This window comes from Carassius carassius, chromosome 27 (assembly GCF_963082965.1).
Source record: "Carassius carassius chromosome 27, fCarCar2.1, whole genome shotgun sequence".
NCBI classification, from domain to species: Eukaryota; Metazoa; Chordata; class Actinopteri; order Cypriniformes; family Cyprinidae; genus Carassius; species Carassius carassius.
Window position 1 is genome coordinate 16,524,588 of NC_081781.1, and position 12,670 is coordinate 16,537,257.

The window sequence follows — 12,670 nt, forward strand, 5'->3', positions numbered from 1 at the left end:
CAAATTACACCAATTAGGGATGCATGATAAATATTGTCCAATATTTAATGCGCATCTTGTCTGTGAAGCGGGTTCTGATTTCACATGGAGCAGCATTAACTATCAGATTATATTTACAAGATGCGCATTAAATATCGGATGATATTTATCGTGCATCCCTAACACCAATATCGTTTTTTTAGCTGTCATAGAAACACTTTATATCAGAATAATTTCTTAATTTAAAAAAAAAAACATAACGAACCCAGAAACAACCTTATAGCACTAATAGATCCAACTATTATTTGCTTTAAAAGCCATAAACATAAATAAACTTAACAATCTAAATAAATAATTCACCTATACTTAAAAAAATAAAAATTATTCACCTACGCCTAAACATTTTTTCTCAACTCGAAATAAATTAAATAAACATAACCTACAGTAGTCTAGCTTCCTAATAAACCTGACATTGTGTACTATGAATATTTTAATCTCTGAAGAAGGGTATCAGGTACAGTATGTTGAATATAGTCATAAATAAATAATGCTCATGTTGCTCCATTGTAAGTCATTTCAGATAAAAGCATCTGCTTAAATGCATAAACATAAATGTATATTTAATTCAAATAAAGATTGAAATGTAAAATTCTGTAATATGTAATTAAATTATACATATTTTTATATATTTCATATACAGTATATTCTTAAAGGAATATTTTAATTTCTGACATTAAAAAAATATGAAAAATAAAATGAGATCTTTAAGATCAGTAAAAATACTGGCAGGTCATATACTGGACTAACCGGAAACATTTATGTATTATTTTGTACACTACTTCTCCCCAGTTGCAAGAGTATAGAACAGAGCTTGATGTTGGTTTGCCAGCCCCTCTGAACACACTGGGCTGGTGGCTACAGCAAATGGAGGATGTGCTATCTGAAGACAGCAGGAACGCTGAAGATCATGCACTTGCTTCCAGAGACGCCAGACACAAGCATGACCAGCTGAAGGTCAGTGTGCAGAAACGTATTATCATGCTTTTAATGTGTATTTTTGAATTATGTGCATATCTTTGTTTGTTTCTTTAGGTCTTGCTTGAGGACTTAAGCCAGCACTTGAACACCCTTCATCATTACCAGATCACAGATGATGAAGTGCCAGTCGAGAAGCTGGAGGAGATCAAGAGACGGTTGGAAAAACAAAATCTATTCAGTGCTTCCTGCTGAAAAGACCAGCATCTGTAGTGTTTAGAACATCAGATGCTGGTATGTCCATTAGGCATCTGAAGTAGTAACAAGACAGACCAGTTTTCTGTTCTAAGATGGTCTTTTCAGCAGGGCCATCCTTCAGTTCTCTTATTGTTGTCGTCTTCAAGAATCCAGGCTCTTTGCTAATGTTCCTCATTCTCCTTGATAGTTTCACCAATGCCAGAGTGACAGCCAAGTACCACGGCAACAAGCTACAATACAGAGAGCAGATGCACCATGTTTATGACCTGCTGGGACATCTGAAGTCTAAGCTGAGCTTGTGGAGAGGGCCTTACGGCTCCCAGGAGTCTGTTCAGTGTCTGCTACAAGATTGGCACGTATGTGGCCCTATTGATCAGTCATTGCCAGTTTGCCATTGCCATTTTTTTAGAAGCTCAGTTGGCTTTTGGATTATTGCAGAACATAAACTCATTCTTACAAATTTGTCTTAACACATTCTGTTCACCATGATAATCTTTACAAATGAACAAAACTTTTGTTAATTGAGACCTAAATACAGTGAAATTCCTTGGAGAAAAAAAGCTGCAAACTTTCTTTTTTAAAGATTAATAAAAAAATTGAATTAATTGGCTAATTGAAAAAATGATTTTAAAATATACAAAATGGTAAGTTTGTGTTAGAATAGTTTGCAAGGGCATACGTATAAACACAACACATCTATAAAAGTGGACTGTTGAGTAGTTTAATGTCTCTGACAACCTAAAAACATAAAAGGTCAAATTAATTGTAAACCATGCTTATTTTGCGATTTAGGACACTGTTGACAAGCAAGGTCTGGTGTGGATGTTGAAGGAAGCACTTAATAAGCTGAAGGACACAGCAGTCAGGTATACCAGCAAAGCAGCTCTGGGTAAGCCTATATTGTTGGCAGTTCTGTTCTACTTTGGTTTTTATGAAAGTTAGTACTTTTTCCTGTAACTTTTACCCTCTCTCCTTTGTTTGTTTTCCAGCAGACGACTCACCTGTGGTTAACAGGCTGGTAAAAGAGGCAGATAGTGAGACGGGAGTCAGTGCAGAAGCTGCAGAAGCAGTAAGATCCACCATGGAACGTGTTCTTGCTGCATGGGAGTCCTACAAAGACTGCCTGTATCTATTACAGGTCTGGCTGGGCCAGGAGAAACAATCAGAGGCTCAAGAGGTGCTATTAAGTGTTTGCCATTAAAACACACAACACAAATTATACAGTCACCTAAAAAGTGTTTGAGCACCTTAGTATGAATGTCATTTAGTTATCTCTGTCGAGATCTGTGGTAAGTTCAAGTCATGAGGTGAGGGCATGATGTTTGTATGTGGTTGCTTTTTTTCAGAGGTTCATTTGTCAATTGTCTTGTGATCTCTTTCACAGCACAAGCATTTTTCCTCCAGCCTGAATGAGTGGAGATTGCATCAAGCCCAGCTGAACGAGGTGGGAAACTTTCTCATTGAGATGAGTGACGCCTCCACTAGCCACTCTCTGACCGAAGAGCTCCGCAAACTTAACATGCAGTGGGCTGACTTCATAAAAAGGACCAAGTTTGTGAGTTTGTAGAGATAGAACACTAGTTTTCAGCAGGGTCCAAAATGAACACTTACCAAATGCCAAAAATGCAGTTAAGATCTTGGTCTTTTTTGAAGAAAAAAAAAACAGAAACTGCCCCTTATTACTATAAACTTTAATTATAATCTGAGTGATTCAAAAAAATAAAGAGAGAAAACCACAAGCAATGTAACGTCTCTCATAATTTGAATTTTGGTAAACACTTTCAATGGAAATTGTTCAATCTGTCTATCTAGGATGCCCGTTATAAAACTGACACGTGTAATGTCACAAATAATATTTTTCACATTACACCACCAATCGCAGTATATAATTTGAGTATGAGAATAAAATATGTTTGTATTGGCCACAGAAAATGTGATGCAGGTGTTTCTCACAAAATATTCAAGGAAAAAGCTAAATATATCCCATTGTCAAAGACCGAAATAATGCAAAATCAAGTTTCCTAGCTGGTAAGAAATATTTATGGCTGGTGCATTTGCTTAGTTCATTCGCAAGTAGGTGTGGCAAAAAGTTTATTTTGGATCCTGGTTTTTTGTCAATTTGAACTTGTTCTACTGGATTGAATAAAGAGGTTTGTCTTTAAACTGTCAAGACCCAGCCTTTTTTGATTTTGTCTGTAAGTTGCATAACTTGTGGGTGGATCTTTGCTACTATTTTTCACTTTCTTTGAGTAATACACTGTGCAGTCCATTGTGTTTCAAACCACAGAAGCATTCTGTTTCAACATCTTTGCTTACTGTTCATCAAAGCATGTGATTGATCTTGTTTGTCTTTTAACATTCTACACCCTTGAAAAGATTGTGATTGTTGATTAAAAAAAAAAAAAGATGATATTGTTTAACAATAAAGTGCTTATTCTGTTGTAAATGCCATGTTTTCAGGCAGTGGCCCCTCAGCCCATCTCTGCAGTCCCAGGTGTCCAAGCTTCCCTGATGCAGGAAGCCAGCTGGGTGCTTAGAGAGACAGTTGAGGTATTATCTGGACCTCTACGTATTTACAGAAAGAAACTCCAGGTATACTGATCTTTCTGGCCTAGCTGTAGTACTTCATACTCGTTGTATTGTTATACTAGATGCTTCTTCATTGTTTTATATGTCTGTCTTAATGGGGTTTTTTTTATGCTTGTATTTTTTTTTTTTAATTTTACTCAGGGCATAACTAAGAAGATGTCTGAGTTCAAGCTGAACTCTTTGTCCCCATCTCCAGACTGCAAAGATGAAACTCTTCAGAAATTCAGACAAACTCTTCCAGAGGTCAGGCAAAATTTAGGTTTAACGTATATAAACTGATATATTTTCTAAAATATATATATAAATATATATATATATATATATATATAATATATATATATATATATATATATATATATATATATATATATATATATATATATATATATATATATATATATATATATATATATATATATATATAATTTGTTTTATTTTTTTTGTGAGAGGAGGGAAACCGATTTAAGGTGCAATACTGCCAACTGTGTTGGAGTGTCTACCAACGCTCTAAACACTTTGTGTCTCTAATGAAAATAATTTAACTTGGAAGTAAACTATTCTGTGGACATGTTTCTTGGCAGACACTTGAGACTTTGACTCGGGTGGATCATGTGTGTGAGAGACTCCAGAAAGCCGCATCTCTGCTCGAGGGCAGGCTGGCTGAGCTTGAAAACTGGAGCAACGAAGCCCAAGAGGTCTGCCACCACCTAAAAGAAAGGCAGCACAGGGGCCACCAGGGCCCACATCCCAGGGCTAAAGTGAGTACAATTAACAAAGAGTTCATTTGGTTGATTAAAACAGTGCTTTCACATTGTTGTCTCTTATAATTCCCATTGCAGACACTGATCTCCAGAGGTCTACAGTTGGAAGGACAGGTGGTGACAGAAGGTGAGCACCTGCAGGTGCTGGTGACATCGGTGCAAAAAAACTACTCCCTTCCTTACCTCAACACAATGGCAATACAAGATCAACTGAAACGGACTATCTCACACTGTCAGGTGAATTTCATTGCAGGCCAGTATCAGTTAAGGAATGCTCGAAACCATGATGTTGTAACTTACACCTTTCTGTATGATGTTGTAACTCACACCTTTCTGTATGTCCGTCAGGAGGTTACTGAGATGCTCAGTTCTCATGGAGTGAAGCGTGAAGGACAGCCTGTCGGATTGCAGCCTGCTTCCAAGGTTTTTGTGCAGGCACATTCTCAGCCTGAATCCCAAACTAGAATCATTCAGCACCATCAGGATCAGACATTCTTCCAAAGCAGCAAATGTTCTCTAGAGAGTCCAGTAGAACCTCAAAACCAAGAACTCCATTCTTCTCAGCTGCAGTCACAATTGGAAACCACCAGTGGCATACAGCCCCAGTTTCTCCCCCAGATTCATGAAAAATCTCCAGAAGCCCAAAGCAAAACTAAATGCCAAATACAGTGTGCAGAGCTTAAACAGCCTTTGATGTCTTCTGTTGTTAGCAGGAACATTCAGTTGAAACCCCAAACTGAGGTTCAACTGATCTCTGTAGACTCAAGCCTAACCAATCGCTTTGGACAATCAGACCTTCAAGCTGCCTTAGTAAACTCAAGCCAAAACAGTGGCTTTGGACCTTTACAGGTTATCTCTGTAGACCCAAACCAATCCAGTGACTTTGGGCCATCAGAGCAACAGGTTGTTTCTGCCAACTCAAGCCAAACCAGTGGTTTTAGACCATTAGACTCTCTCCAGGTTATATCTGTAGACTCAGGCGAAACCCGGGGCTTTGGACCATCAGACCTTCAGGTTATCTCTTTGGACTCAAGCCAAAGCAGTGGCACTGGACATTCAAACCCTCTACAGTCTTTCTCTTCAACTGTGTCTAGCCCAATCATGTTGCTTACATCTGTTACTATGACTCAACTAAGAATGCCAGTCGAGCAGCATCTTGATTCACCACCAAATTGGCAACCACAAACCTCCTTGTTGACCCCACACCAAAGACAAAAGGTTCTGGCCAAAAGTCTGAGTTTTCCAAAACCCCACGAGCCATCACAAACTCTCCCTGTTACCACGCTTGCATCCTCCCCAAGCACTTTGCATGCACCGGTAACAGTGACTCAACAAAGAACTCCAGTCGAACAGAACCTTGGTTCTCCACCGAAAAGGCAACCTCAGACCTCTGTGACAACCCAACACCAAAGACAAAGGGTTCTATCCAAAAGTCGCAGCTTTCCACAGCCATCAGAGGCTCCAGGTGTTCCCCATGTCCCAGTACAGAATGAGGTGTATGCCAGAGCTCAGGCTTTGGCCAGGAGCAGACTGGATAAAGCAAAACAACACCTGCATGAACACATACGGGATGTCATCACAGTGATCAGTACCAGAGACAGATCTAAAAAACAAGCCAAGAAAAAACAGGTATGGCCATTTCAGTCCAATAATTATTCAATCAAATAATGGTTAAAAAAACATAAGGTTGGTCAAAACACATACACAGAAGCTGTTAATGACTGCTAATATCATTTTGTTTTATAGTCCGTGTCACGTCTTCTCAGGCCTTTAGTGTTGGAGGTGTTTCTAGAAGCTGTGAAGGGAATGGGTGATTTCTGCTCCGATGCCCAGCTCAGAGACATGGACCTCCTCTCTCAGTCAGTTAGAGCCCAATGGGAGGTAAGAAAGAGGTCATGGTCCTTCTACAACCCGAATTCCGGAAAAGTTGGGACGTTTTTTAAATTTTAATAAAATGAAAACTAAAGGAATTTCAAATGACACGAGCCAATATTTTATTCACAATAGAACATAGATAACGTAGCAAATGTTTAAACTGAGAAATTTAACACTTTTATCCACTTAATTAGCTAATTTAAAATTTAATGCCTGCTACAGGTCTCAAAAAAGTTAGCACGGGGGCAACAAATGGCTAAAAAAGCAAGCAGTTTTGAAAAGATTCAGCTGGGAGAACATCTAGTGATTAATTAAGTTAATTGATATCAGGTCTGTAACATGATTAGCTATAAAAGCTTTGTCTTAGAGAAGCAGAGTCTCTCAGAAGTAAAGATGGGCAGAGGCTCTCCAATCTGTGAAAGACTGCATAAAAAAATTGTGGAAAACTTTAAAAACAATGTTCCTCAACGTCAAATTGCAAAGGCTTTGCAAATCTCATCATCTACAGTGCATAACATCATCAAAAGATTCAGAGAAACTGGAGAAATCTCTGTGCGTAAGGGACAAGGCCGGAGACCTTTATTGGATGCCCGTGGTCTTCGGGCTCTCAGACGACACTGCATCACTCATCGGCATGATTGTGTCAATGACATTACTAAATGGGCCCAGGAATACTTTCAGAAACCACTGTCGGTAAACACAATCCGCCGTGCCATCAGCAGATGCCAACTAAAGCTCTATCATGCAAAAAGGAAGCCATATGTGAACATGGTCCAGAAGCGCCGTCGTGTCCTGTGGGCCAAGGCTCATTTAAAATGGACTATTTCAAAGTGGAATAGTGTTTTATGGTCAGACGAGTCCAAATTTGACATTCTTGTTGGAAATCACGGACGCCGTGTCCTCCGGGCTAAAGAGGAGGGAGACCTTCCAGCATGTTATCAGCGTTCAGTTCAAAAGCCAGCATCTCTGATGGTATGGGGGTGCATAAGTGCATACGGTATGGGCAGCTTGCATGTTTTGGAAGGCTCTGTGAATGCTGAAAGGTATATAAAGGTTTTAGAGCAACATATGCTTCCCTCCAAACAACGTCTATTTCAGGGAAGGCCTTGTTTATTTCAGCAGGACAATGCAAAACCACATACTGCAGCTATAACAACAGCATGGCTTCGTCGTAGAAGAGTCCGGGTGCTAACCTGGCCTGCCTGCAGTCCAGATCTTTCACCTATAGAGAACATTTGGCGCATCATTAAACGAAAAATACGTCAAAGACGACCACGAACTCTTCAGCAGCTGGAAATCTATATAAGGCAAGAATGGGGCCAAATTCCAACAGCAAAACTCCAGCAACTCATAGCCTCAATGCCCAGACGTCTTCAAACTGTTTTGAAAAGAAAAGGAGATGCTACACCATGGTAAACATGCCCCGTCCCAACTATTTTGAGACCTGTAGCAGAAATCAAAATTGAAATGAGCTCATTTTGTGCATAAAATTGTAAACTTTCTCAGTTTAAACATTTGCTATGTTATCTATGTTCTATTGTGAATAAAATATTGGCTCATGTGATTTGAAAGTCTTTCAGTTTTCATTTTATTCAAATTTAAAAAACGTCCCAACTTTTCCGGAATTCGGGTTGTAGCTGTGCATTAGTGTGTGCTACTCAGAACAGTAGTAAACACAAACCAAAACTGAATTGTTGTGATTGGTTTAGGCAGTGTTTGCAAATTACTCAAATTTTCCTGCCATTTATGTTTTCCTGATAAGTTTTAAAGGCACATTCAATATTTCTTTATTTAGGAATAACAACCCACACCTATACATTAAAACATGTTGGCATGTATGGTCTGTTTGGACATGGTTATTATTATTAATTAATCTTAAATTAATGCATGAATGTGTTTTATTTAAAAACACATGCATGTATGGCTATATGTACTGAAATGTGTGATAGTGCATGTATCTAATCTATTAGTCTGTAGTTTGTTTACTAACCACTGGTATATTCTGATATTTGGTAGATCAGCTGGCACTCTGGATTGACCAATGCCACCGTGGTCAATGTCAATTTATTTCTAGAGCACAGTTTAAAACAACTTGAAGTTGACAAAAGTGCTTTACATATAGAACAATATTCAAAACAAAACCAAGCAAAACAGTTTAAAGATATCAAACTGATCTCTATAATACATTAAAAACCAGAGAAATGGATGAGTTTTTAATTTAGCATTAAAATCTGACAATGTTTTAGCTGTTCTGATATTCAGTGGAAGACTATTACACAATCTAGAAATAGATTTAGAATAGACATAGATAGTTTGTTTATTCCTACATAGATAGAGTTGCAGTAATAAAGACGGGTAGAGATAAAGGCATGAATGACCTTTTTAAAGCCTTTGCAGGAGAGCCAAGGCTTTGCTTTTGGCAAGATTTTACAACCAAGTTGTAAAATCAAACTTAAGGGAACTATCAAATAGCACACCCAGTTTTTTACAACTGGTTTATGGAATCAAGATAATTGCTCCAGATTGAGATTCTGAGTATCATACCCATCAGAAGGACTAAATACAACAAACTCTGTTTTAATATATTTAAATAAAAATAAAAAAGGACACCCAACGTTTTAGATCATTTAATCAATCCAATAGAGGTTTTTGGAAATTGGAATTGTTCACTTTCAATGGTATGTATCATTTTGTGTCATCTGCATAACAATGCAAAGAACGTTTCCTAAAAACATGATTCTTATGTGACCTTGTCCCAGCATTAATGATTAAATCTCAGCATCTTTTGATGGATCTACTACTATGTGTATATAATATAACACCCTGTCCTGTTATTTCGGCAGTGTAATTCTGTGTGTGTGCAGGGAACACATTCCTTAATCTACATGCTTCTGCATGTTAACATAACTTCATTAAGTCTAAATTAGTCTCTTCTTTGCTCAGTATTGTCACGTTTACTCAGTTTAAAATTTTTTTCAGTTTATGACGATTATTCCTGTCCAATAAGTCTCTGAATGTTATTAAACCTTATCCAGTAGTTTTTATTTAACCCTCAGTTTTATAATTTTATAATGGTTGAATCACCAACAGTTGATTTTGTTGTAACTTTGCTCATTTATTTACTGCATGCATGTTTTGACAGGTTGATATAGATGGTTACTTGTTTTCTTTTCAGATATATCATCATATTTTGCTTGCATATCTCTTATCACTACCAGTTGTCCAAGTTAGCAAGCCTCATTACCTGTAATGGGAACTCAAATTAGCATAAATCTGGATGCTTATCCCCAAACCACAATTGTAATTAATTAATTTAGTTTTTTTTTTTATTAATGAACAAATGGATATGTTTTAATATTTTTTGTGGTAGTTAATCTATTTATTATAATACATTTTATATGATTTATCTACATTTAAAAATATGATTAATTATATCATTATTGTCGAAGAGTTTGAAATGAGTTTGTTTTGGTTTTAAACCTCAGGTATGTGCCACAGCAGCAGAGCGTTCAGTGCATCTGGAAGCCTTGAGTAGAATTTCAGAGAGTCTGCAGCCCACAGAGAGTGTTCTTCCCAGCACCACCCATCAGAGAACCGACACAGAGAGGGCGGAGAACGTTCAATGCCAGACACACTCCACAAGTGACTTTGCACCATGCCAGGATGGGTACGTAAGAAACTTGAGTGGAAACGTTGGGTTTACATAATGGAAATATCTGTTATATTAAATGAATAATATATATTCTGATACAGTATGTGTTGTAGAAATAAAATTCAAAGGTAAAAAGGAAACAAAAAACTATTTTTTTTGTTTTGTTTTATGATATTATAATTTTAATGCTTCAAGACCTGTCTGTCACATGTACCAGCAGTGTTTTGTTGTTGTTAAAAAAATACTTATAGTACACTACTGTTCAAAAGACTGAGGTCAATTTATAAATTGTTTTGTACATTTAAATTTATAAATTATATTTATAAAGAAATTCATGCTTTTATTAAGCAAAAATACATAAAATTGATTTAAAGTGACAGTAAATACATGGACAATAGTGGAAAATGTATTCTCTATTTCAAATAAATGGTGTTTTAAGTAGTACACCTTTTATTACCATTATTTTTCTAGAGCACCAAATCAGTATATTTAAATCATTTCTGAAGGATTATTTTAGAAATTAGACTAGTTATTTTAATATAAATAATACTTGTATTTTTTATCAGTGCAGTCTTAGTGAGCATAAGAGACTTCTTTCAAAAAAAATTTAAAATATTAACAACCCCAAATTTTTTATATTATTGCATGTCTTTTTCAAACTCTGGCTTTTATTATCGACCGACTAAATGAACTAAAGTGGTCTTTTATATATTTGTGTTTGCTTACAGTACATACCTCACAGTCACAGTATATACACAAACAGTGTTAGGTTTAGTATATAGTAATTATAGTTATGTTTATATAAATGTCTGTGGTTCTGTGTGTTCACAGCAGGGGGGGAGCAGTCAAGGATCGTGTCCTGCTGAGAAAGACTGCACTGGTGGATGACCCGAGCCGCGTCCACCCACAGGTACACGTGATCATGTGCTGTTTTATCTCTTTTTGATCAGTGCAGTATATTTTTATATTATTCTTTCTCAGTCTCTCACACCAGTTTGACTTTACACTGGCAGGTACTTTACTTGAGCATCTGTGAGCTCTAAACCAGTGTTAACATGGCATGTTTTCTTGGCATGGTCAAGATTGCTTGTAGCGTAACATGGAGATAAACCTCATGAGAATTTCTCAGCTCTGATTGGATGTTGCTGACCTTCTTAAGCACGTGGACAGCTCAGAGGAGTTAATCTGCTGAGATTGGCTAGGGCTGCTGAAGAGTGTATTCGCTTGTTCTGGGGTCGTTTGAGCCCTTGTAATGACGCTGTGGTCCTTCTCACTCATAGGCTGTTGTCCAGACCAACATCGTGGAGATAAAACAGATACCAGAGAGGACCATCATCTATCCCTGTTCAGCACAGGAAACTCAGAGCGGGTAAACATTTTAGATGCAATTTACTTTCAAGAAATTAATATATTAACGTGTTCTGTCAATACTATATAAGGATGTAACTGGCTTTCCTAAAAATACATTTTTAGGACTTTTCTATATGCAATTTATATGCTGCTAACTTTTAAAATGCTCATAATGATTACTTTATGAAATAAATAAATACATTTCAGCTTTATTCATTATTTATTTAATAGTTTAACTCTAAAAAGGAATAGTTATAAGCATTTATTTGCACATTTTTTCAGCTACAGTGCTGCACAGTCAGTTCTCCAGCAGCAACTGCTTAACAACAGTCAGCAGCTGGAATCAGAGTTTCCCATCAGCCCCGGCAGCAATGCCAATATCTCTGCTGACTCAGTGAGGACTCAACTCCAGAACATACTGGTTAGTCTCCTTTACCACTTTCCTGCATTTTGGGTGTGTTTTGTATACAAATAGTTGCATGCTTATTTAGGCTCTTAAGGACCGGACGGAGGCTCTGTGGCGTGAGTTTGAGCTTCAGTGTTCACAGAGCTCTCAACACATGGAAGATGACTGTAAAATGGAGCAGGAGAGAGCTCAGCTCGTTCAACAGTGGAGGGAACAACAGATGTGCATTCAGGCCAGGTGAGACACATGTAGACAATCCAGAATGAGACAAACTCTGTGCATAAAGAAACTTGTTTTAATATAAACATTTGTCGTTAATTTCTGAAAAGTATGTATGAAAAAGTTTAGAGTAAATAAATAATGAATTTCTTTGTCAAACTCAGTTGTAATCAATTCTCAGGCCTCCCATGTGGAGCACTATTTTTGTGGTCTTGTCATTCGAAAGCAGGTTCAAATCTGTCACTTATAAAGTACCATGACCTTGTTGCAAGGGAGCTTGCTTGGTTTTGGAGCAGAGCTACTGTTAGCCATAAGTGTTTAAAGGGTTAGTTCACCCAAAAATTAAAATTATGTCATTAATGACTCACCCTCATGTCGTTCCAAAACCATAAGACCTCCGTTCATCTTCGGAACACCGTTTAAGATATTTTAGATTTAGTCCGAGAGCTTTCTGTCCCTCCTTTGAAAATGTATGTATGGTCTACTGTCCATGTCCAGAAAGGTAATAAAAACATCATTAAAGTAGTCCATGTGACATCAGAGGGTCAGTTAGAATTTTTTGAAGCATCGAAAATACATTTTGGTCCAAAAATAACAAAACCTACA

General features: G+C 37.3%; 1 protein-coding gene across 1 annotated transcript in view; it reads left to right on the forward strand.

The window, feature by feature from the left end:
• Positions 1–12,670, forward strand: part of LOC132107422 (nesprin-2-like) — an 85,845-nt gene that overhangs the window by 17,431 nt on the left and 55,744 nt on the right. The window contains exons 12-28 of the mRNA XM_059513629.1: positions 829–993; positions 1,072–1,172; positions 1,400–1,568; positions 2,005–2,101; positions 2,202–2,389; positions 2,597–2,767; positions 3,673–3,804; positions 3,943–4,044; positions 4,383–4,559; positions 4,641–4,799; positions 4,911–6,191; positions 6,309–6,443; positions 9,923–10,104; positions 10,921–10,999; positions 11,370–11,458; positions 11,722–11,860; positions 11,931–12,082. Coding sequence (XP_059369612.1) covers positions 829–993; positions 1,072–1,172; positions 1,400–1,568; positions 2,005–2,101; positions 2,202–2,389; positions 2,597–2,767; positions 3,673–3,804; positions 3,943–4,044; positions 4,383–4,559; positions 4,641–4,799; positions 4,911–6,191; positions 6,309–6,443; positions 9,923–10,104; positions 10,921–10,999; positions 11,370–11,458; positions 11,722–11,860; positions 11,931–12,082 — 3,518 coding nt within the window. The remainder of the gene's footprint in view (positions 1–828; positions 994–1,071; positions 1,173–1,399; positions 1,569–2,004; positions 2,102–2,201; positions 2,390–2,596; positions 2,768–3,672; positions 3,805–3,942; positions 4,045–4,382; positions 4,560–4,640; positions 4,800–4,910; positions 6,192–6,308; positions 6,444–9,922; positions 10,105–10,920; positions 11,000–11,369; positions 11,459–11,721; positions 11,861–11,930; positions 12,083–12,670) is intronic.